We start from the raw sequence: 25042 nt of genomic DNA on the forward strand, positions 1-25042 counted from the left end.
AATTTTCCTTCATCCTTTGCCTTCATTCTTTTCTCCCTGTTTTCTAATTCTCGCGTAGTAATTTTCTCTCGCAAGAGTGTATTACCCCTTTATTATATATTTTTTACATCAACGCACAGGAAGCGCCCTTTCTTCCTTGCTCGCAATTTTTTTTTTTACGTACCAACAACTTTCTCGTTTTCTGAAAACGTCTCTCTTCGAAATAAAAATGTAGGAAACAAAAATGAAGAGAAAAAAAAAAATCAAAAGAAAGAGAAGAGAATAAAAATGAAAAACAAACGTAAAAAAACCATCCCCTCGCCCGGAGTTTTTTCGTACATGAATGGAGACCGAGAAACCCGACGTCCTTGAAATTGTAGCGTGGCTCGGAACTTTGCGGTATACGGAGCGTAAAAGCTGCGAGTGAATTTCCTTTTTCTGTCCCAACAGGATGAATATTTCCTGCAGGACCCGCGCTCGGTATAATTTTTCTAAAAATTTTTTTTCCCCCTTTTTTTTACGCTTCCTCCTACTTTTCGTTTGCTTTCGTTCGTTTCCTTTTTGCCTCACTTTCTCTCGGGGAGACGTACAATTTCCATGGAATAAAAAAAAATGAAACAGATAGAGAAAGAGGAATGAGAAGGAATACAAAATGAAAACAAACTTGATTTGATCTAAAAGTTTTCGAGATTCTTCGAGTCCTGGGGCACGATATCATTCGAAGACCAGCCAGGCAGCTTTTTCATCATTATAAAACATCCATTTTGGTTATCGTGATCCGATAAAATTGTCCGACGTTGCGTGTCAGCGCGTCGTATGAGAGGATCGCGGATCACGGCAAGGTTTTTGCTTTTGTGAACTCGCGAGCTTTTACACAGAGCTTCATATACTTTACGTACATTTGTACGTGTGTATACGCATACGTATACGTACACGTGGCGGAGAACAACCTCAACCGAACTCTCGTACGACCCTCTTACAATACAGAGAGGTCAAGAGTCTGTGAAGATCAACGCCAAACACCCCGTCGGGACGCGATGTATAGTAAAGTCGAGGTTGAAAAAAAAAAAAAACAACAACAACAACAACAACGAAAAAAAACTCCAACAAATTCGTTTCCGAAAAAAGTCAGTCTCTAAACTCCAATGAATTCGTCCCTCCGAAATTCGTTTCATGAGCTGCTGTTACTAGATTAAAAATTAATACGATTAAGTATCCTAAGCTCGTTAATTTCCGTCCAATTTTATTGGCCAACAAGTCGTCGTCTTCGTCCTCGTCCTCGTCCTCATCGTCTTAGTCGTCGTCGTTCTTCACAAGTAAGAAAGCTCGCGCGATCGTTACAGCGCTAATTAAACTTTGCTCGCAACGCCCGGGCGCATTTCTTTCCACCCCCTCCCCCCCTCCCCCCCACCGCCCTCCCCCTCCGCTCTCCCCGGCGTCCCAACAGTTTTTCCCTTCTCCCGCAGGAACTCGTAGGAAGTAACCTGGCAGCTGTCCACAGTGCTTTCATTTACTCGCAGGTATTTCTTACCTCGAGTCCTGGCGCAATAGGCGGGCATATATATCTGTGTATATATAGGTGTACACGAGGCGATACAGAAGCCGATATAAATTTTCCTTTCACGTCCCCCCCCCCCCCCCTGCCGCGGAGCTTTCGTTGTACGTATAATACAAACTATAGATATAGACCTGTATATACGACGCGCGGTGACCCTGTTTCTCTAATCCTACTGTATAATCCTCATTCCTCGCAATATCTTCTGCTTAGGTGAGCAACGCGGAAACTACCAGTATAGAAATTCGCCGGTAGGTACGACATTGCCTTTTATCGAAGGGCTGAATGTCAGAAGGGCATAGCGTTACGATTTTTTTTTGGAAAGGTAGAAAAAATTTGAAAAACTATATCGAAACGGCGCTGAAATTGTTGCCGAGGTTAGTGAATCGAAAAAGCTCATAGAGACCCTAGTGGAATGGAAAGCTCGAGATTCGATTGATTAATATTCGAAGCTCGGAAAACTAGTCAATACTCGTAAAGGGCTCGGAGGCCTTTCGAAGTTCTCCGCATACTTTGAAAAGTCACGGGGGAAACCCGAGAAACCTATGAAAAATTTCAACTCCCAACGTACAAAGCTCGGAGGGGCTTCGATTTTGAAAACAAAAAAAAAAAAATAACCGATGAAGTTTTGAAAAGTTGAGTTAGTCCGAAAAAGTTCGACATGGCTGAAAAGCCCACAGGTCAGAAATGCAGTTTCAAAGATCCGGAAAGAGCTGTCAAACTTGGAAAATTCATCGAAAAAGCACCATAGCTCGAAAAGCTCGGATCAGAAATAGTCGACGGATCATCTGTTGCCGTTACGCGTAAATTCGCGCACACGAAAAATGGAGAATGAAAAAAATAATAACGGCGAAATCTGTGCGAGAATTTTAGCGAGTTTCGAGTTGTCGGAGGTTTCGCAGGTTCTGCGGGGTGGTTAAAACCCCGTTGGCATCCAGTTGCTGTCTGGTAGTCTCACGGTCCGATACATCGATCACGTGCAGGCCTAATAGCAGCACGTGTTGGTGATTACGCTCGAGGGACTGCGGGCAGCTCGGGTCTAGGTAATTGCCAAGAGCTGTCCCTCTGCTCCGTTCTCCCCCCCCCCCCCCCCCCCTTTCATCCCGGCAAGCAGCTGTACGTCAGTATGTACATTATACACGCGTGTAGGTGCGCGTGTCGGTGTGCGTATACACACGCATCCGACCTGCACCCTATCCTACCTACACGATTGATTGGTTAACATGCCTTGCTCACCTACAGTCAACCCTTGATTATCCATCCACCTCCATCCCACTGCGATCGTCGTCCTCCTGGTTTCGGCTTTGCCTGCGGGACCTCGATATACGCTCGCTATTCCGGAAATGACGGTCCAATTTCGAGACGCTAAGGGCGGGTCATAAACCTCCGATTAATCGTATTTACCTTTTGATTCAACCACCGGCCGGAAAATATATACCTCGATCCAACAAAGGGGACATCGACGATCTCTGCATAAAGAATTTAGAGCTCTGAGAATCATAGGACGCGGATATTTGTTGGAGACAGGTTGTACTTTACTTCCTTTGTTTCCAGGGACAGAGTGGCGAGGGAATTAAAAGAGTTGGACTCTGTTTTGTTTCTCGGTCAAGAATCGACCCTGAAAAAGTTTCTGAATTTTCAGGCTTGATTTTCTCTTCGTTTTAATTCTGAGAAAGGAGAAAAGAACGGAGACTGGTTAGGTTTTTATTGGTCTGAAAATTCATCCTTGAAAAATTCCGCAGGTTTGTCTCATTTTATTTTTCACCCGCGGACGGGGAAAGAAAGTGTCCAAAATCAACTACTCTTGGAAAATCAAAAATTTTCAAGAGTGATCCGGTATGATTTTACCGCGTGTACGGTGTATGTACGGTGTGGATGAGAGTTGAATATTTTTTCTCCATCTTCTTGCGGAAAGGAAAAAAGGAAGAGGAAAGGCAATCCTTCGTTTGTTCTTTGTTTGAGAATCATTTCGGGTAAAGTCGGCCTTTACAACGTACCTATACGTATAGTCGCGTCATGTTATTTCCCTGGGGGTTAGAAAATGCCCGGTTTTCTTATTTTTCTAACCCCCTTCCCACACGCCCGCCTTACCTGCCGGTTGCGGAACGTCGAGAGCGCTGGGGCGGTATTTATTCTTGTTTCTGAAATTTTTTCGCTCTCGATTTTCGCGTATTTCAGTCTTTCCTATACGCGTAGGTATGCGCGCCACCCAACAGCTACGTGTACACGCCTATATATACGTATACATATATATATATATATATATATATATATTATACGTGATGTATTTTCTACAGGCGGGAGAAAATCGTACATTGGCAAAGTTTGATGGGATTCGCTAAGGGACATCTCCCCCTATTTTCAACTTTGAACTTCCCAAAACTGAGCTTTCCGACGACACTTCCGACTCTCTCGACGCGCACCTCTGAGAAGAATGATATTCAATTTCGAAAACTAAAAAACTTCGGAGACATACCTACACCTTTTTACGCGGCTCATTTTTTCCATCAAACGCGTCATCTCGCAAACATATTTCATTCGGTTTCTCGCGGTGTTCTTTGTATTCCTTTTTCTCATCGATTTCTTTGAAGTAAATTATCCCCAGGTGTTTCGATATACATGCATAATGTATGTACATAGAACGTGTACCGCCGTTTTGATTTCGCTGTACAATCGAGCTCGTCGCGCTATTTTAATTTGCGAGTTCATACCTCGGTGGAGTTTTTTTGTTTACAATTTTCATCATTAGTCACGCCCGGATTTGAACGGAAAAAGAAGAAGAAAAAAATCAAATAACCTCGGAAAATAATTATTGTATAGAATTATTCGAGTGCCTCTCAGCTGGAAAGCTCGTAAAAGAAGTTCATTCTTTTCCGCTTCCCTTCTTTGTTTTGACGCTGTCACAAACTTGGAGCTCGAGACCAGCTTACGTTTAATTAAATTAATTTTGCTTCACTTTATTATTTTCTCTGCATAACTCCGCCATTCCATTCATACAAGCTTTCCCTACAGGTATAAACTCCATGTATTGTTCAACGATGACAAACGTCTACATCGGCCCGACTTTTCACGCCGAACACCCAAGGCCAGGATAATTATTACCGCCGAGCGCTGTTTCGTTTCTTTTCTTTTTTCTTCTTTTTTTTTTTTGTCAACGATTCGGGACTAATTAATTCCACGACTCAAGAAGTCGAATCTTCGATGAGATAATCGCCGAGGAATCGAGATGATTTCTGGTACAGGGTGTTACGTAAAACGAATCTTTTCGAGTTCATCGTCATGCGAAGGTACTCTTTTCTTCCTCCACCCGCCCCCCAGGGTTGTCAAGATGGGGTTGATGGATGCCGTGGAGGCTTAAATTTTCTTGGAATTCCCACCCATCGGAGCTTCACTTTCAACATTCTCATATATTTGTAAATCCACCCCTGCGCGTGTGCGGGATATTTCAAGCTCCCGCTACATTTTACGTCCTTGAACGAGTCTAGTGGCGGGTTCGCCTGCATCATCTCATTCCTGTTTTCTGCGAGAAGAAAAAAATCAAAAAATAAAACACACCCTTCTTCTGCATCTTCCTTTTATCTGCAACGGCAGCAGCGGTAGCAGCAGCAGCAGCCTTCTTCCTTCTTTAGGGATCAAGGATCAACCGTTCGCTAGGGACAGACACGTGTCAAGACCTATCCCACTTTCCCGCTCCTCACCCATTTATCTATGTATCTTTTATACTTTGGAATTTTCATCCCCTTAACATTCTTCTTTTCTTCCATTCTCGCGTCTCTTTTTGTTCTTCCTTTCTTCTTCTTTTTTTCTTTCTTGCTTTATTTTTTTTATTTTTTTTATTTTCAACTCTGTGCGAAATTGAACGGATGAATCTCTCGATGGTGCTGGCGCATGGAAAATTTTCCCTCCCGTTTTTTCTAAAGGTAATTCGGTAGAAACGCGGCGCTTTTTTCAACGTCTTCGCCAACCCTGAAATTAGACCCGCGCGAAGAAAACACGACGAGCTTTAAGGAGCTTTCCGAAAAGATCCGAACTAAGATTTTATCCCATTCTCGCGCGGGAAACAAACGGTAGGCCGGCTTTATTGTTGTTATACAACCGGGGGAATTTTTTTTTTTTCCTCTCCTCTTTCTTTCTTCTAGTCATTTCTTCGCGAGACCTGCATACGTGGGTTCGTAATCAGACCCACCCCTTCCGGATCAAAACCCCTAGAAACGGAACTCGAGACGAGCCGAACGAGGTATGGCGGGAAAAATTCTGTCGCGTCGGAAGCACGTTTGTCTTAGGTTATAGCTTTTGCAGGATGTGTGGGGAGGGAGGGGAAAGAGAGGACTAGCAGACGAAAAAAAAAGGAAAGGGAATCCCGCCGACTGGGTGGGTATATGTATACTGTACGTATGCAACCACCATAGAGTGGGGCCCTTGAGACACCAGACACCCCTGTACTCTTGCCGTACTACTCTCAGCTTTGGTCACATTGCACAACCCTTTTTAAGTGGCGTGTATTATGTCACCCCTCGTGCTTTAACAGACACCTGCGTTCTTCTCATCCTCCGCTGTACGGGAGGGGAGGGGGGGGGGGAAAAAATTCAACCGCTCGTAGGATACCAAAGCACGCACGATTCGACCTTGCCAGACATATGTAACCACTAGGAGGCATCGCGGATCGGATATAAAAATAATCGAGAATCGATCCCCCATGGAATTTTCTATTTCCGTTTGAAGGTTAGAGGCGGAAGCCTCTGATTTCTAAATTTCCAGTTCAGATCGACGATACTATGCGGAAAAAGTCGTGCGCCTAAATGAAGAAGACCACAAAGTCGAGGAGAACTGGAACGAAAAATGACGACAAGGAAAACGACCAGTCAAAACAGGACTATTCAGGTTATGAAGCGGAATTAGAATCCCTCGAGGGTTCGACCCGCGAAGAGAAATCGTCGATTCGAAATGACTCTGATCGCCCGAACGTTCGAAAATCAAAGAACAAAAGAGTTTCGATCGAAGAAGACCGTGAAAAGGTCGAAAATAAACGTTCGTCCAATCCCATTTATTACTCGACCGACGAAACTTCAACGGAGGAGCTTAAAGGTAACGACCTCGAGGGATCCTCCGGGTACCGGTCGTTTTTGAATAACCCCAAGGGTTCGGTAGCCACCTCGACTTTGATAGAGGCCAACGACAGTTATGAAAAATTAAGGTACTCGATACCGAAACGAACGGAACCTGGGAGAAACAGAAGATCGGATTCTTCGGGAACGTTTGGTAACGATACAAAAGGGATTGAACCGGGTAGACGGAGACGGAGGGACATGGAGACGAGAAATTCCGACGATATTATTTCTGCCGTCGAATTCGGAGGAAGAAAATTCAAGGGAAATTCACGATCGAGATCGAAATCGAACCCGATGACATCTTACTCGGATTTGGAGAACGGCGATCCGAACGATGTTTCTAGTGGGACGCATAATAGAGTTTTGATATGTCGCGACGGTGAATCTCAGACGAAAAATTCTCACATCTCCGAAACTGATTGCAGAGCGCGTTGCCGCGACGAAGGAACGTCGTGCGACGAACCGAGAGGGTAGGTACAGCGAGAGGGTCGTGGATAAGGGAAAAAGTTGATGCGACGTGATGATCGGATTTAATTAGAAATATTCTGCTATTTTTGTTAAGATCCTTCAGCGAATCGCGTGTCGGTGTAAATTCGATTTCTTCGCGTGAGAAGAACGTCAAGAAGAAGAAGGATCGGAGTTTCGCGGAAGATTGTAGAAATGGTCTGGAAAATCGTAGAATATGTTTCAACGAAAATTCGAGGATTTATATTGTGACGGTCGACCGTTCCGCGAGTCCGTCAAATCTATCCAACGAGTCTCCACGTTTTCTTCCCAAAAAATCTGAAATTCAACCGTTTCGAAATACCTTCTGCAGTCCGACGAAGAGACCTTGCCCCTGCGGTAACGGGTGTGGGACAGCCGAAAAAAGCACGTGTTGCTGCAAGCGAATTTAAAAGAAAATCGATCCGCAATTTCGTTACGAGTTGAAGTTGTTTTTTTTTCAAATACACATTCTTCGATAATCCAACAGGCAATTATTTCGATTTTGATAAACGTCAGATTTAATTTCTTTCGGTCAATGTGAAATCAAAATTAATCAATCAAATTCTAAATTTAGTACCCTATTCGAAAACAAAATCAATTAATTAATTGAAAAAGAAAAAAAAAAATTGTAAACGAATCTAAATACTGAGATGAACATCAGAATGGCGGCCACAAAACTGCGTAAAAATAATCAGAGAAGAGGACTCGCCACGTAAGATTCGACAACGTATAGAGAGTTGCTCTACTTCACATGTATCGTAAATCTCTAGGTTTTTTTTTTTTTTACGACCTGCAATTCATCGAACACTGTTTACGTTTTATAGGGTCGATCTCGATAAGAAAGATCCTCTGGATCTGGAGCCACTAAATTCCGAACCCAAGGGAAATGATAAATCCAAGTAAGCCGGCCCATATTATACTGATAAATAAAATAGAATACACAAGAAAACACGGTAACTTTGATCCCTGTGTCTCAATTCGGTAGAAACAACGAGCGTCTCCGGGAACGACAGGAAAGGGAAAAAATTCTTCAAAAAAATCGACTGGCGCAGCAAGAGAACTTGAAGAACCGAGTAAAGCGAAATTTGAGCGCTCGACGCGTTCCGAAGGCTGATGAAAATTCCCAACTGGATGAAAATGGAGACCGAAATACGGGACATCACTTCGTGTCGCCGGTTCAGAAATCCAGCGGGTATGAGGCCATGAAAAAATAAAAAAAAAATTGATTTCAACTTCCGGCTGAGCGCGGTTAAGATCGACTTCCATTTGGATTTTTTTCGTTTCAGGCACAACCTTGAAACTGAGCAGTTTTTGACGTCGAGAGAACACAGAAAAAATGGTAAAATTACAAATTACTGTACGATGCCGAATTGCGAACTTCGTTTCGATAAAAATAAATGAAAGAAATCATTCGGGTCGCGAATTAAATCGTTCGACAATTAATTAGACCGAAGTAACGACGATGCTTTACGCGGAGACTGGAGGTCAAAAAGTGCGAATCACAAAGCGGAAAATACACGATGCGCAAACTGCTGCGGACGTCCTCAGCATTTTCCGGTCGAAAATCGAACGCGTTGCAGTTTTCCGCTCGAAAATTACGGAAACCCCCCAGGTCAGAGAAATGAATGACTATTTTTTTGTCGATTTAATTAGACGATGAATCGGAGGTTAATTGGATCGATGATTAGAGTCGATGCCGCTACAGACTGGGACTTTTTATTGAAAAAAACTGTGAAACGCAGACGAGAATTGTTATCAAAGTGTAGTGATTTTTAATTGCAATCAGATACAATTTTAACGAAGTTGCTTTCTCGGTCGTTTCTACCGTTTGCTAATTAATAAAACGCCCGCTCGTTTCGCGAAACTAAGTAATTTTTTATTGAAATCACCTCGTACGTGGATATTATTTAGCTAACCGATATTTCCCGCGTATATATAGCGTCGAAACGGAATATAATATGAGAAACTGAAAAACCGCCAATTTCTATACGTACACAATTAGTAATATTGATCGCTAATTGATGAGTATCGTACCAATCGCGTGGTGAAAAGCCGCAACGAGATAATCGATTAGTTTAACGAAATATATTTAATTGGATCTCCATTTCCATCAGGGATTTCAACCGGTAGAGAAGCGAATCGATGCGAATTGGAGCTGATCAATGGTAGGTAAGTTTGAACAAGTTTTCCACAGTTAGATCGGTGACTGTAAAAAAAAAAAAAAAAAAAAAAAAAAAAACCAAAGACCATTTCTTTATTAATTTATTTTTTCCGTCGGAATCATGTTTTACTTCCTTTATACGCTCGTGTTTTTCGTCACCGTTTTCCGATGCTCTTAATTGTCGAGCGTGTATATTGCGTCGGCGAAAACGGTGGTGAAAATTCAAGGGGAGAAAAAATAGCCGGGAATAATAACGAACGGCGGCAGCTCTTCGGCCACTTGCCAATTATCACTTAGCGAAGCGAAAATTTCAAGCGTACACCTAGCCGGCGTGTTTCCGCCCGGAGAAAAGCTTCGATTTTGTCGACCCAGCTGCACAGAGCGGCAGAGATTCACTCGTCCATTATATCAGATGATGAGCCAAACTCACTGAGAAATCTACTCGTGCGAATGAACGCGTCTTTATGTATTCTATTCTTGTGAAAATATTGAGATAATTTTCCCGCAGCGGCGAATGAAAAACTTTCGCGAAATTAAACGAAAAACGTATTGCTCTCCTTCCCGATTATCGATTCGATCGTTATTACTTCTGCCGTCGCGAGTTGAGAATACGAAAAAGAAAAAAAAAAAAAAGGGAACACTTCGAATCAAATCAAATTAATTATCCCAACGATTTTTAATTCGATGCTAATACAGCCGCTCCGAGAACTTCTGGGACGTCATTAATACGCGCTATGGAAATCGGCGATTCGAGACTGAAAGGCGGACGCAGCGCCGCGGAAGAAAAAAAATGTGGAATCCACGGCGAATCATCAACCGCGAATGAGGAACGATTGGCGACCGCGGGTGGATCGGTTGTCCGTTCGTACGACGAGAACGAAAGTACGGAGAGATTGAGGGGCGGTTGCGGGGGCTGCGGGGCTGGAAGAAGCTGCGGTTCGTGTCCTTGCGGAGGATGCGGAGGTCCTGCTTGTGGCTCCAACGCTCCGGGATGTTCAATCAGACCCGCTGGATGCTGCGGCGGCAATCAGCCTCGCGGTCTACCTTGCAGGTTGGTTGCTTCAAGACGCATTACGTGGCGACGTGTCGGTGATTCGTTCGTTATTTTCGGCTGAACTTTTCACTTTTGACGTGTTCGTTAATTTTTTTTCAAAATTCACGAAAAAACGGTGCGCCGCTAGTTCGTGATTGTTCTTTCAACCTTTTTTTTTTCACCTCCGAATCCGTGTTCGTAGTTGCAGATGCAGAAGTTGCAGCGACCCGTGTCCACCTTGCGGTACTTGCGGCGGTCGAAATTGCGGAAGATGGAACAGTTGTGCGGGCAGTGGTGGCGGTAAATGCTGTTTTCCTCGGAATACGAGACGTCGAAACGGTCCAGACTGCTGCGGAGGGGGTAGCGGAGGTTGCGGAGGTTGCTGTTGAGTTGAGCAAAAAAAAAAAAAGGAAAAACAGATCGGATCGCTTACCTCCGACAACTACAAATCGATCCATTACCCCGCGGAATATAATTACGTCACGCCCCGACGGCCTGTAATCTTGGAACAAAAAAAATAATAAAAAGAAAAAATTCAATCATGAAATTCAACGTAAGAGAAATGCGGAATTTATATTTCGAGCTTTGTTCAATATCGCGCAACGGCGGAAAATAGTTGGAAGAAAAAACGTGACATTTCCTCGATTATTATCGAACCGCGTCGATACGTTTCTTCGGCGTCTCCATTTCGACGGATCGGAGACGATGTGTTTTAGAGTTCAAAATTAAACGTTCAGCTTCGATTGACTTATGACCACTCCGCTCATACGCCCCGTACAATTTCCCCGGTCAATTTGGGGCTCCGGGCTCAAGTTAATGCGGGTAATTTGGCTGACGTTTGCGTGATTTCTGTCACACAATATAATCTGGCTCATGGCTTCCCGCTGATCGTATACAGAGAATCTATCTACCTATAATTAACGAAATTGACACGTGTGCATTTCGCTTTATCGCCTCCGACAGCACGTGACGTACGTTAAAACCCTGGACACAAAAAATGAACGAAGCAACGTTCTTTGACTTTTCTTTTTCGGGCTTCGTTCGAGAAGCAAAATTCCCGCACAATCCGCATCTACTTATATCGAGCGTTTCTCATTTCGCTCATCATTTTCGTTCGCTTATCATTTTTCCTACGTTTATTCATTCGGTTGTTCATTTATTATTTTGTTTCGCAGAGCCCACGGCACGTTGAATAATTCAGAAAGTATACGCGCGTGTACGCGGCGACGCGGTACTCGTACTCGCGTAACACACGTGCACTCACAGCGTCGCGCACGGCGCACGATTGTACAAAGCACGAACACACGCTTTCCCCTAGCTGATTTTTTTCACCTCAAGTTTTTTCTACCTTCCCTAATATTCTTCAGGGGAGGTTCTTTCTCTCTTTCAAGTTTTTATACTCCCGTAAACTGAAGAACTGCGCCTCGTCTACTTCCTCACGCCGAGCGAACAATTTCGTGAAAAAAAAAACCAGAAACTTGAAAACAAAAATTGAGGGAAGAATGAAAAGTAAAAAACGGAAAAATTTCGTACGACAAAGAAAAAACAAAGAAAAAAAACAAATGGGAAAACCGATCTGAAACCAGGACATGCAGTCAGCAAGTTTATATGCGCGGGTAGGTATACATAGGTATGTATACAAATCCAACAGTGTACACGTATACCTACCTTATTTTAGAATCAAATGTCTCGAGTGTTAGGGATTTCCGTCACTCTACTTGACACCGAGTACGACGGATTCTCATGGGGTTAAATTTCACGACGAATTGTACTATTTAACTGTATAGGTATGATGTGTGGTATAGCTAGATGGAGGAAAAACTGTGGATGGTTACAATCGAAACTAGTTTATCATCGGATTCTGCGAAGACGTAAATTTTCTTTTGGAAACGATCTAATAATCGAACTACTACTCGAACTAAAATGTGGTAGTGGGGATACAGGATTCAGATGTTAGGGTGGATCCAAAATTTGAAAAAAAATCTAAATCACTACGGATCATGTTACGGATACGCGGGACGTTTAAAACGTGAATTTCAGATTCGACACAAAGATTAAGTTCGTAATAAAGAGTGGAGTCCTTTTTTAGTTGTTCCCGTCAGATCTAACTAAGCGGAAGTGGCACCCTCGCGGTAAGGAAGGTCTTCAATTACCTGTATTCGCTATCCCATTAGCCGGATGGAAGGTAGGTCGGAGGTGCAGTATGTAGGTTCGAGGGTGTGCTTTGAGTCGGTGTATTCAGCACTCTCCGTTTTACCTTGCAAGATGAGTCGGTCCGCCATCGTGGAGCCGTTAGGTTGGGTAGGTAGAATTCGTAGCAAGAGTAATACGTATTTCCAGGAGCAACGGCAACCAACAGCAGCAGCGGGGTTCTACTTAGAGCGAAAGTTGTGGCCACTTCAGAACTCGGTACAGCGTAAACCCCTCAGTACCGTTTTCGGCAGCCGCATAAAATAAGGTAGTAAAAGAGTTCCTAGGGTATAAAAGCGACGGTGTTGGTGCTGCTGCCGGCGGCACGGTTTCCCACCAAATGGGGGGGAAATGGAGGGCAGGTGGTTTCAGTTTTATTGCGAGGGTGTTTGTGGGCTGAGTGCTGAAACTGGACCGGAGTTTTTCCTTCCCTGCTAGCAACTCTCCTTTTTTGTTTTTTTTTTTTTTCTTTTTTTTCTACTCTCTTTGTTTCTCCATTCAATTTCTTGTTTTTTCCCCCACCCCGACGCCCTTTCGATTTTCTCTCTCTATTTCCGGCCTGGGCGTCTGAATTTTTTGTCCGGGCTCCGACGGAGGAAAGGTAAAAAACAATCTACGAGAATTATCCGATATATGGCTATCGGAATTATTGCGGAATTCGTTGTGCACGGGGTAGTGTGTAGGTTGCGGAAGGGCTGAAGAGACGTCAGGACGTTTGATCGGCGTAACTGAAGGTTTAATTAAGGGCTACTTCTCCGTCGAATACCCTATAACGTCGGCGGTGGATGATGGGAGTTTGGAAAGACCCTACGCTGCGCTGCTCTAGGCACTCGAGAGTAATTGATTTTCAGGTTGCAAGAACGTTTATTTCCAGTATACGGAGCCATCCCGAATTCGCGAACATGCGAACTGTACAAATTGTAGCGACGTCTCTCCGAATGGGGGATATTCGAATTCAGATTTGCCAAAATTACATCCAGCTAATCATTATCGCCTGTCGCTGAATTGATGGGAAAAAGTTGCGAGAAAATGGATTGTGCAGATTACCGAATATGAAATCGGGAAGCTGAACTTTTGAATATTTAGGGTCTTCTCAGTCTGAGTTTTACGATATTAGTTATTCAATTAATGAAACCAAGGAAGGAAGGATTTTCTGCTCGAAAGCACGATTGAGTCATTTGGACTTTCGGCAGATCTGATAATAATTTGTGAAAGGGAAAAGTTTTAGTTTGCTTAATCCGTAAAACAAACCCAATCTTGGATAGACAATGCTTTTCCAATCCCTTCGCCGTACACACTGCAGATATATACGGGGTCGCCCAAATCAATTGGTCTGTGTCTCAATGTGTTGAATTAGATTCTCTGGAAAATTTTCTGGTAAAAGTATCGCCTCCGAAACACCCACGGATTTTCTTTTTTCCACATTTTACAACCGTTTTTGAGTTGAGATCGTTCGAAAATTCCGAAAAACTAACCATTTCTCAATTTCGGACAAATTCCCAAAAATCAAGAACTTTGAAATAAAAAGTGCGATTTTTGAGAATGTGTCAAAATTCGTGAAAATTAAGATTTATTCCAGAACTCTGAATAATCACGCAAGTCGGGGACAGTTGACGAATGATGCGAATGAAAAATCTAGTTTCACAAGTGCTATACTTTTACCAAAAAATTTTTCTACCAAATTGAAAATAGCGAGGTTCAAACCCAGTGCTCGAGTTCATACGGACCACCCCATATATACTGCACAGATGCACTCAGCTTTCGGTTCTCGCGATTTTCTCTTGGAAACCAGACACCGAACAGACGGATGGAAAGACAGATGGATGGGCGAAGAACAACCACCCTTTGTGTTGCGTAATTGAACGAGGCGTTCTCTTACTTGAGAAAGCCATCTTCAAAGAAATACGATTTGATTTAGAGAGAAATAATATGATGAGAATACAAAATAGTTGCCGGAGGTTTTGAAAAGGATTTATCTTCCCTCTGCACTTTTTCGACGAGAGCGAATCGGCGGGTCTCACGTGGACGAGTGAAATAGTTTTTTGGAAATTTTTTATCCGTTTTGAGACAGCAAGAATTTTCTGCAATTCGATCGTCGTGTGGTCAAGATCTTTCACGCATGACCCTCTTCCGCGCCATCATCTCCCCGTTGAATCGTCACGTAATCTCAAGAAGTCGGAGTGTGCGCTCGTTTTTCAAGAGGATACCTTATTTATCTTGATCAGCTTACCTGAGGAAATTCTACTCGATGGCAATTATAGGGATATCGTTTAACTACTCGGGATCAAAGATCGGTTCGGAACGCCTTCTGTCCTCGTCCTCACTTCAACGTCCGATAACATTCGATCTGCGAAGTTTCTGGAATTTCAACACAATCGCCGTGCGTGAAGTGAGGGACAAAGTCGCGCTCGACGCGATCGAATGTCAACTTGGACGGATGAATTTTTAAAACCCACCTGTTGTCCGAGAATTTTCGGAAGACCTATTTGCACGAATGTACGGACGATCGCTGTACCGGAGAAGCTGCATAAGAATTCAAAGGACTTGTACATTACGTAAGACCGACGTAATAGTTGGGATCCGGAATAGCGGCATGCTATTGATGTGGTCCAAAGAAGAACGAACGTACCTGCCCGCTATGCTGAGCAGACCTGCGGTTTCCAACCCTGAGGGAAAAGCTCGATAACTCCAACCTCGTAGAAACACTCCCCATATTCCACCTCGCTCTGGGGGCTCTTTAAACTTTGAACGGGTTATTCCAAACAAGGTTAACAGGTAAGTATATGTATGTATAGAACGAAGTAATTTTCGCGTACAAAGTCATTCGCTTGATCATAAAAAACCGAAATTAAGCGAGCTACATTTTCAGTCACTCCAACGATCGCGAAACAAATACTACGGTCGAGTAGTTCGTCCTTTGATTATTTTTTTTCTCTAAATTCGGGTGGATTTTTCGATTTTCATTGATCTTCGATATGGAGGATCCCCAGAAATTAGATTTGATCCTGTCGGGAAGACTGCAGTTTTCGGTTATCCCGAAGGACGACAATTCTGTTTCGAATGTCCTAATTTTATTAGACTGGTCACTTAGAGCACAGTCTTTGCATTTTTTGTTTAAAACGGTCACAATTTCTTAGATAGATATTGCGTAAAATAGAATAGAGCAGAGGGAACCTGATGTATAAAAGCAAAGTGGAAAGAAATCTAAAAGGGAGAAAATAAACCTATACGTATCCATGTGCGAACGATGTAAAAAGGAACTCACGTGCGAAAGAGCCCCTCGCGAGATATCCCCATAGAATATATACGAATTGAAATGCAGACTGGCAATACTTCAAATTCATTTGTGTGACAATCTCCGGTCTCTTCCAGTTCGATGCAGATATTTTTCGCTCTCGATGAAATCACAGAACTTGACTGGGAACGTCGTCCGGTCGAGCTCTCTCTACTTGTCCCGTCCCAAGCTATAAAGTACTCCGGGTCCTTCGCTTCTTCCTCCGTCATTTCTCAACCTCTCCCCCCTTCTCACCCCTCGTCCCTCTCCTCCCTGGCGCTCACTCTCCATACCCACCTTCGAACAATTTGCTTCCGCGGAATTCATTCCGTGCAATAGAGGGGAAATGAACTCCCCCCTTTCCAGGTCTTTTCTTCTTCATCTGATTTTTTTTTTTTTTCCTTTTTTTTTCTCCGGTTCCTTATCTCGAATTCGCCTGACTAGCCTAATTTCTCGCTTTTATTTCCCAGGTTTCTTCAACCTCCGGCAGTAATTATAATAATGACTCGTCAATGGTCATTAAAACTAAAGAAAAATAAAAAAAAAAAATAAAAAATCTCAATTTGTTTTCTTTCTCCACGCGTATTTGTACGAGTACCAAGAGCCCCAACTCGCGCCGTAGCCTTCGGAGTGGAGAAAAAAGAAGTAGGTGGGGTCGAATTTGAATTTTGGAGGAAGAAAAGTCGAGAGCGTCGAAGATTGACTATCTTGCTCGGATGATCGTATCCGATAGACGTGAAGAGAAGCTGAAGAGGATGGAAATAAGAAGACGGTTGAAAGAAAGAAAGGGAAAAAAGGTGCGCACGGAAAGGAAAGCTCGTCTCGCGGTTCTTGCAAAATGAGGTCTAATGTACGTACATATATATATGTAGTATACCGATATACATACAGATATAGGTATATCCTTTGAGGATAGCTAGAGATCCTAGAATTCCCATTAAAGGATTCCGGAGGATGAAGTCGGTCCTGGAATTCGGGGGTAGAGAGGATAATATTATCGTAGGTATAAGGGTGCATTTATTTTCCTCTTTTTTCCCGTCCTTTTTACCATCCCACAATCCTAGATCTGATATCTATAATCTAGATATATCCCAACACTTTCTTTTATCGAAACTGTGCGGTGTACGGAATTAAAAACAACGTGAATTTTTTTTACAACATCCTTCTACGGTTCATTTTTCCTTGTTCTTTTTTCATATTTTTCAAAGGTGAAAATCGATACTAAGACTCTGCAGTGAATAGGGTTTAAAAGAATTGAAAATTTTTCCCATGCTATGCGTATTACGGTTATCTAATGCAATTTGGATAGAATGAGGAGGTGAAAAAATTTTTATTGTCGGTTGGGACGTTTTTGATTATCAACTTCCATATTATCTGGTTATCAAAACGATTTTACATTCGATGTGATGTAATACTGCGCCCGTATCTAATGTTTTTCTTTCATTCATCGCATAGATAAGTTATCACAATTTATTGTCGCACCAGGTACTTGAGTTTATTCGCAAAAATTTCGCTGTCAGAAGTCACTTCAAATTTTGTCATAGTCTTAGGCAAACTTGACAGTACAGCCTCGTTTTTTAACTGTGCTTAATAATTCGTCATTGCAATGGGGTTTACAGAGTTTCGAATAATTTTAGACAGCCCGATTTATTACGCCGGGCAAACTATCACCGGAAAGTTAATAGTCAAGTTGAAAAAACCGAAAAAATTAAAAGGTAAGTGTTTACCTGATATTTTAATCATGCGATTCAATGAGAGTTGATTTGAATTTTCGTTATCTACAGTATTTCAAACTACTTTCAGGACTCTATTTAAAATATTTTGGAAAAGGAACAGTTCAGTGGACCGAAGGTTGGGGTACTTCAATGGTCACATTCTCAAACGAGGAAATTTATCTCATGGAAAATCAGCTGATTTTCGGAAGTGAGTAGAGAGAAAAAAATTTGAACTTTCAACTTCACCGTGTTCAATACGATTCTTTTCGTTCAGACGAAACCGGGGAATCGGAACTTTCGGAGGGCAGACACGTGTTTAATTTCAATTGCCAACTCCCCAATGACCTACCGTGCAGTTTTGAAGAAGTTTTTGGAAAAATTCGATACTCGGTTAGGGCTACGATCGATCGACCTTGGAAAAGTGAATACGTCGTCAAAGAGCGTTTGACAGTGATGTCAATTTTTGACTTGAACACTTGCGCTCTGGCTGGAGTAAGATTCGATGAAACGATCGTATGATTTTTTATTTCAATTCGAAATACAATTTTTTCCATCATCTCCTCTTCACAGAATCCATTTACGAGCGAAAACAGCAAGACCTTCTGGGGACATCCGAACTCGCTCTCAATGACAGCGAAAATTCCTGTCCGTGGATTCGTACCCGGTCAAACGATCCGCATTAAAGTGACCTTGAGAAATAGGACGGACGTTCAAGTGAAGTCTTTATCTACAAGTTTGAAACAGGTCAGCGTAGTTTGTTGTGGAACATGTGGATAGAAAAGAATGAACGTCACGAAAGACGGATTGTAACATCTGTTTTTTAGAATCTGGTTTTTCACTCACCTAGGAAATCTAATCCTTCTAAACTCTCGCTTTTTAAAACCGACCATCCTATCGACAATGGTTACGGAGATAGGGAGTTTGTCGTCAACGTCCGTATTCCAGCGTTACCACCTTCGTATTTACAATTTTGCAATATAATTGACCTGAGATACCAACTGAATGTGTACGCTAACGTCAGCGGGGTTCATAGAAATTTAAAAGTTCCGATGGAAATCATCATCGGTAACGTACCACTCATGACGTACGAAACCCCATGTTCTGGGGGTAGAATTATTCAAGCGCTCATCAATCCTGGCGACTCGTCCTGCAGCGGTATTTCATATTCAACGGAACCACCTCCTTATTCCGTCGTCTTTCCCGGTGCCGTCGACTACCCGGATTTCGGTATGCGAAAATCTTCGATATTCATTTACAAATCATTGGCAATTTTTTTCATTTTAATACAATTTTCAGAGCCACCAAGCTACGAGCAAAGCGTCAGTAGACTCGCATTACTTGAAAACGAAGATCAGCCCGAAAATTCTGAAGCGGATGGCAGGGGAAGCAATTTTTCACCTTTGTATCCCGTATACGAATTCGGAACCGCCAAATGAATATGACAAACATAGATGCTCCAAAAGTCCAAAATATTTTTGCTGCAGTCATTCGATTTTTGTTTAGCGGTAGTATCTCATTTTTCTCTTCACCTAGTTTATTCGAAAAATCTTTTAACTCGAAAAAAAAGGTTTTTCCATAGAAATCGGTTACGAACAATTGAAATCTCGATCATTTTCTATCATCGATCAAGAGAGCAGAGTATGAGCAAGTCATCTTCTTCCGTCACCTGCAACCTTGTTAAAATCCATACGGAGTTACTTTTACCTATAAAACAAATACTCTTGATAATCGACGAATGTTTAAAAATTAGTTTTCAATAAAGCCAAACAGTCTTTTCATACGCAGATGAAACGGAAGTGGCTATTTGTATATTTCCCGGTATATTTACTACGCATGTAGCTGCGTAGGTAGAAAGCAAAAGTATTCGAGAACCAAACTATGTGTACATAAAGCGTAAAAATGTGAAAGTAATACTGGCGGCGGAGGCGAGGAAAAACGTGTTCACCCTGCGGTAGAATAAATTGGACCTCGTGTGTTTACGCGATGGTGAAATTAAAATTCCTCAAGTGTAGCAAAGCAGTCCAGGCGGGAACGGAAAGAGGGGCGGGGGAAAAAGTGGTAACGGGAACGGAAACTGGAATGGCAAGCCGAAGGAGAGTTGTGCTTAATTAATGACCGGACTAATTAAAAGCACGAAGAAAAATATTCCGAAGTACTCCGACGCCGCTCTCCACACGCCTGCCGCACTGCAACCCTCCACAAGGGTATTTTAAAAGTGCTGCGTATAGAGTAAATTAATAAATGCACGAATCGATTCAGTTTCAACAATTTTCATCACCGTCATGATTTAGAAATACAGTAACTATGTTAATTTATACCTGACGACGCGATGCTTTGATTTATGAATTCTAACAAACAACGAAAAAATTATAAACGTTACCAAATTGATCGTACAACTTCTGAATCGAATCGAGAAGATTAAGTATCCGAACAATCCTCGGAAACTGTGTGTCTTTTGTCAGAATTTTTCTGTTGTTCTCTGAATTTTTTTGATCTGTATAAAAATATTAGACCGTAATTAACAATAAGTTGAACGCGTCATTCTTTTTTAGTTTCGCGTAAGCGTCTGATTTTTCTATTCATCTGCAGCCTGAAATCAGAGTGGCGTTGCATGTTATCAACAGCTGCTTTCCGCACCTGATTATATCGCCTTTTATCTACGTATCCGTTATCGGATTTTCACCCTTCAGCTCAAATTCGAATTCGTTTGCGCTTGCGTGTCGCCATATTGTCGGTTGTAGGTGATCCTGATGGCGCACCCCAATGTTCTCGGGTTGCATGGACTATCTCGCAACGTTTCCTTTGATTATATTTGAATAAAAAAAATTCCAAACTAAAGACGTCAAACCTAATTATCGTGAATGAAAAAAATTCAGTGAGACATGTCTGCTCGCACGTTAATTAACTCTGTCGGCTATGTCAAAAAAGACAAAGGAATCCATCCTAATTCACAATGTCTACCGAAATACAGCGCGCATAATTTGAAGAGGATACTGCGAAACATCCTTACAAATGGGTTTCACAAAATATCCGCAAGAAAAAAAAGGAACACAAGGAATAATCATCGAGAAGGGTAAGATTTACGTTCATATGATGTATCGTATTTTTTTTCTCATTAGAGTCCTCTTCCATTCTGTCGACTACAATTGAAAAAATTATTATCCTTATTTCGATGTAAAGGTAATTTCACACCCGATATAATGACCTAGGATTCCTAATCTCAACGAACACTTGATATCATGATGTCATTTTCAGTCATTGATATGCTGAATTTTTACACGTCAGCTGTATGATAGTATACGCTCACAATCGGTACAAAAATAAAAACATCAACGTGACTCAATTTTATCTTGGCGATAATCTCTTGTGAACTAAACCGAGTCGATCGCTACGGGTGATTCAAGATTACTTCTCATTATTGATATTCAAGCTTTCGGCGAGCAAGTAGAACGGACGTTTTAGAATGGGATTAGAAAAATTCTCGCTGGTCTTAGACCGTCCCGTATATTACGCGGGACAAACAATTTGCGGCCAATTAATCGTAGCCGTTAACAAACCGATGTCCATGCGAGGTATAATGGCTTAATTATGAAAAATTAAATTTAACGCATAAGATCAAGCACAAAGTTTACATTGCGAAGTTCCAACTATACAAATGTTCTTTTCAGCAATCCACGTGAGGTATTCCGGACTAGGCAGAGTTCGGTGGACCGAAAATCGTCGAGTTAATAACAAAAACATCACAGTGACATACCAAGACGAAGAAAGCTACTTAGAGCTGCAGCAGTTGGTGTTCGGAAGTAATATACAATATGTGAAAACACTTCATTAGTAAAGCTGAGAATAATTGGGCCCGCACTAACGTAACTATATACCCATTTTTGCAAAATTCCTACAACAGATAGCAACGGTAACAACGAACTTGCAACAGGGGAACATGTATTTCTATTCCAATGTACATTGCCCGTGAATGTGCCGAGCAGTTTCGAAGGACATTACGGTCGGATAAGGTACTCGATAAAGGCAACGATAGATTTACCCTGGATGACTGACCACGTTGTAAGAGTTCCTCTCACTGTAATCTCCGTTATGGACCTCAACCTTAATCCTATGGCTATGGTGAGTGAAAGTGATGTGAATCAAAGCTGAAAAACAATCCGACTATACAGGGTTATCAATGTTTTTGATATATTTCTTTTCATGTAACTCAGGTTCCGATATCAGAACAAAGCAGCAAGACTTTTTGGGGTCATTCAAGGACGCCGCTTTACATGACGGTGAGTTTACCTGTCCGCGGTTACGTTCCTGGACAAGTGATTCCCGTCAAAGTTTTATTGAACAACGAATCCAAAGTTCAGATGAAGTCCATCTGCATCAGTCTCAAACAGGTAAATCCATTCATTGAATCAAATAAAACATTGAATTCGAGGCATCCCGAATATCCCTTGTGCGACTTCTTTTACAGAACTCGGTGTATCGCGCGGCTTCTAAATCAAGGACTAGCAAGATGTCCATTATCAGAAACGAGTTTCCGGTTGCCGTCGGTTTTGGTATAGAGGAATTTCATTTCAACATTCCACTACCAGCCTTGCCGCCTTCTTACTTGACATTCTGCAGAATCATCGACATAAATTACCAACTGAACGTCACGGCGAAACCAAAAAGTTGGTATCACAGAGATCACAAAGTCCCGAATGAAATAATCGTCGGAAATATCCCCCTAATGATGTACCAGGTTCCAATTTCTGGTCACCGATTTGTCCCGAACGCTCCACAACCTGAGGAAGCTAATCAAGACGAGTTTTCACCCCCGAATTATGGTTTTGTTAATCCGACAGAATGGGGCTACAATGATTTACGTAAGTTACAAATTGAATCAATTGATTTGATTAAAAAGTGAAACTGTAAAGCAAACCATCATTACATCTTCATTACAGCACCACCAACTTACGAACAGTGCATGCACCGCGGAAAATCTGCGGGTAACGATCCTGGAAACCAGGCGGACAGCGATGGCGAAGAAAGCGGATTTTCCCCGCTCTACCCTATCTACAAATTCAAGCCTGGTGAATAATAACAGAGAATAGAGAAGATCGGTAAAAGAAAAAGAATGTGGAGAACGTGGTAAATGATCCCTCGATGATTTTTTTCCCTTTCTCCTACCTAGAGACCAAACAGAACTATCCATATGCACATCCGGTTGGGTTGTTTGTAATCGTTCCGCGGCTAGCTTAGCCGCGAAACGATTCGTAATCGATCTCGCCGGGCGTACACTGTGTGATTCATGATTCCTCAGCATGTGTATTTGATTTTATAAAACGAGTTTTATAAAAATACATTCATCAGCACAAACAACGCACTTACATACCTCAACTCTAATCATATCCCGCCTTTATATTTAAACACTCGAGATACAATTTCCGTTGCAGATAAGCTATTCGTAGAATTGTTGGCCTATCTTTTGAATATGCGCTCAAAGTAGTACTGTATAATTCCGTTGATTCTACGGAGCGCTGAAATTCTGATAACTTTGAATATTGTTCTACTGGTAGTCCGTGGACTACGAGCACAGAACAGAAACTGAGGCAGTCACGCATGGCTCGTATACGAGTAAATTACTAGAGCATAACAATTAGATGTGGTTTGCCGAATGTCAACGTTACGTTGACAATTGGCAGTAGGCGTTGTGGTGTTCGTTACCAAAATAAAAATTCGATCACTTGATTCTGTAGTGCTACTGCTCTTGACTACGAGAGACATGGTGCTCGACACATTCAGACTTATTTTGGATCACCCTGTTTATTATGGCGGACAAACTATAGCGGGGAAATTAGTAATAAATAACGACAAACCGTTGCAGATGAGAGGTATTCCTATTAGAAATGATATAAGTCTCTCCGAGGTAAAGATTCCGTTAGACTAAAAGTAAAATCATAGAAATGTTGGACAATTGTTTCAGCGATTTCCCTGAAATTCTTTGGAGAATGCGATATACATTGGTCTGAAGGAGGAGGTAATAACAGAAGACATTACAACAATAAAGAGAAATACATGGATGTGGATCAACTAGTATTCGGAGGTGGAGGTGAAATAACTTTGTTATCTTTAATCTTAACTCGACGCGATCTGGTCACCTGGTGATGCAGTAATTTGAATGGCCGCATGCTAGATCATGATGAGGACTGCGAACTTTTGGAAGGCCAGCATGTCTTTCTATTCAATCATCTTCTGCCGTTAAACTTGCCTAGTAGCTTTGAAGGAAGAGATGGCCACATAAGATATTATGTCAAGGCTACAATCAAAAGGAATTGGAAATTAAACTTCTCTACGACCGAACCTTTTACCGTGCTGGAGGTTCTAGATCTGAACACGAGTCCCCTTGCAGCGGTGAGTTCTCGCGGAAAAAAATGCATGGTACATACATATGTATGTATATGATATCGTCGAACTCATGCATTTCGTTTTGTTCCACTGCTTAATTTTACAGTCACCAATAATAGAACAAGCGAGCAAAACTTTCTGGGGGGATCCGAACCCTTTTTCAATGTCGGTGGAAATTCCGGTTCAAGGTTTTGTTCCCGGTCAAACGATTCCGATAAAAGTCACTCTGAATAATGAGAGCGATGTACGAGTCGGAGAGGTTGTTGTAGCTTTCAATCAGGTGAGAAACCGTTATTTCGATCTTCGTTATAGAATCGTTCGGATCTCTGACGTTCTCGTTTTCTTTTTTCAGGTCGCTACATTTCATACGAAAGTGCGTTCGAGGGACCACAAAAAATGCATCTTCAAGAATGAGCAACGGATTCAGAACAGCCGCGGGCGAGAAGAGATATCATTGAACCCGATTCTCCCGGCGTTGCCACCCTCCAATCTGGAGTTTTGTAAAATATTGGACCTAGAGTACAAGATCGACGTTACTGCCAAAGTCAATGCTTGGTATCACAGAAATCTTACTGTCCCTGTGAAACTGATTGTCGGAAATGTACCACTTTTGAGCTACCAGGCCACGCGGCCGTTGCCCATTGGATTCACCGTACCTCAATTGGATCAAATACCTCCAGATTCGGAGAATTACAGTTCACCGGATTATTTACCACCCACCTACAATATGGTCATCCCACCATTTTGCGCGACGTATGGACAACAGTTTCGTAAGTAGAAGACGCGATTTATTCGAAACATCTGTGACAATTTGAATAAAATGGTATGACATTTTTTTTTTTTTTTTTCAGCACTACCGACCTACGAACAAAGCGTAGCACATGGAGAAATACCAAAGGAGCAAGAAAAAAATCACTCCAACAATGACGGAGTGACGAAAAAATTTATACCTCTTTATCCTTTCTTTAGATTGGAAAACGTCAGTGGAGCTGATATTCAGCCGTGAACTGAATTTCATGTCGTTTTTTTCATCGGCGTGTTGACTGTTCGTATTGATATTGATTATCGTATGTTAATTATGTTTAATAAAGTTATTTTTTTGATAGTTGTAATCCTTATTCTTCATTAAATATGGTTACCTTGTGCAACAGAATTCGTAT

The 25042-nt window shown here is 42.0% G+C and overlaps 3 protein-coding genes across 6 annotated transcripts; all 3 read left to right on the plus strand.

The window, feature by feature from the left end:
* The first annotated feature begins 7230 nt into the window (after positions 1-7230).
* LOC105689328 lies at positions 7231-10869 on the plus strand. 4 transcript variants are annotated; one of them, XM_012406245.3, is made up of 8 exons: positions 7231-7840; positions 7953-8027; positions 8114-8320; positions 8415-8467; positions 8576-8740; positions 9243-9293; positions 9986-10340; positions 10531-10869. In XM_012406245.3, exons 1-8 carry the CDS (start codon positions 7779-7781, stop codon positions 10709-10711), a joined length of 1149 nt encoding a protein of 382 aa, XP_012261668.2. In that variant the 5' UTR covers positions 7231-7778; the 3' UTR covers positions 10712-10869. The 4 variants fall into 4 exon arrangements, with proteins under 4 accessions (XP_012261668.2, XP_020709901.2, XP_020709903.2 ...); XM_020854242.2 differs by having other exon boundaries at positions 7234-7840; positions 10525-10869; XM_020854243.2 differs by having other exon boundaries at positions 7770-7881; positions 10525-10869.
* A 6406-nt stretch (positions 10870-17275) lies between these two features.
* Positions 17276-19755, plus strand: LOC125500024 (arrestin domain-containing protein 17-like). The gene is made up of 6 exons (XM_048651056.1): positions 17276-17501; positions 17590-17709; positions 17776-17993; positions 18072-18245; positions 18326-18728; positions 18798-19755. Exons 1-6 carry the CDS (start codon positions 17393-17395, stop codon positions 18935-18937), a joined length of 1164 nt encoding a protein of 387 aa, XP_048507013.1. The 5' UTR covers positions 17276-17392; the 3' UTR covers positions 18938-19755.
* A 961-nt stretch (positions 19756-20716) lies between these two features.
* LOC105689506 lies at positions 20717-24994 on the plus strand. The gene is made up of 12 exons (XM_048651236.1): positions 20717-21073; positions 21170-21301; positions 21403-21620; positions 21713-21889; positions 21967-22360; positions 22439-22567; positions 23171-23368; positions 23461-23586; positions 23671-23888; positions 23989-24162; positions 24235-24652; positions 24734-24994. Exons 1-12 carry the CDS (start codon positions 20965-20967, stop codon positions 24886-24888), a joined length of 2448 nt encoding a protein of 815 aa, XP_048507193.1. The 5' UTR covers positions 20717-20964; the 3' UTR covers positions 24889-24994.
* Positions 24995-25042: the final 48 nt, after the last annotated feature.

This window comes from Athalia rosae, chromosome 2, assembly GCF_917208135.1.
Source record: "Athalia rosae chromosome 2, iyAthRosa1.1, whole genome shotgun sequence".
NCBI lineage: Eukaryota > Metazoa > Arthropoda > Insecta > Hymenoptera > Athaliidae > Athalia > Athalia rosae.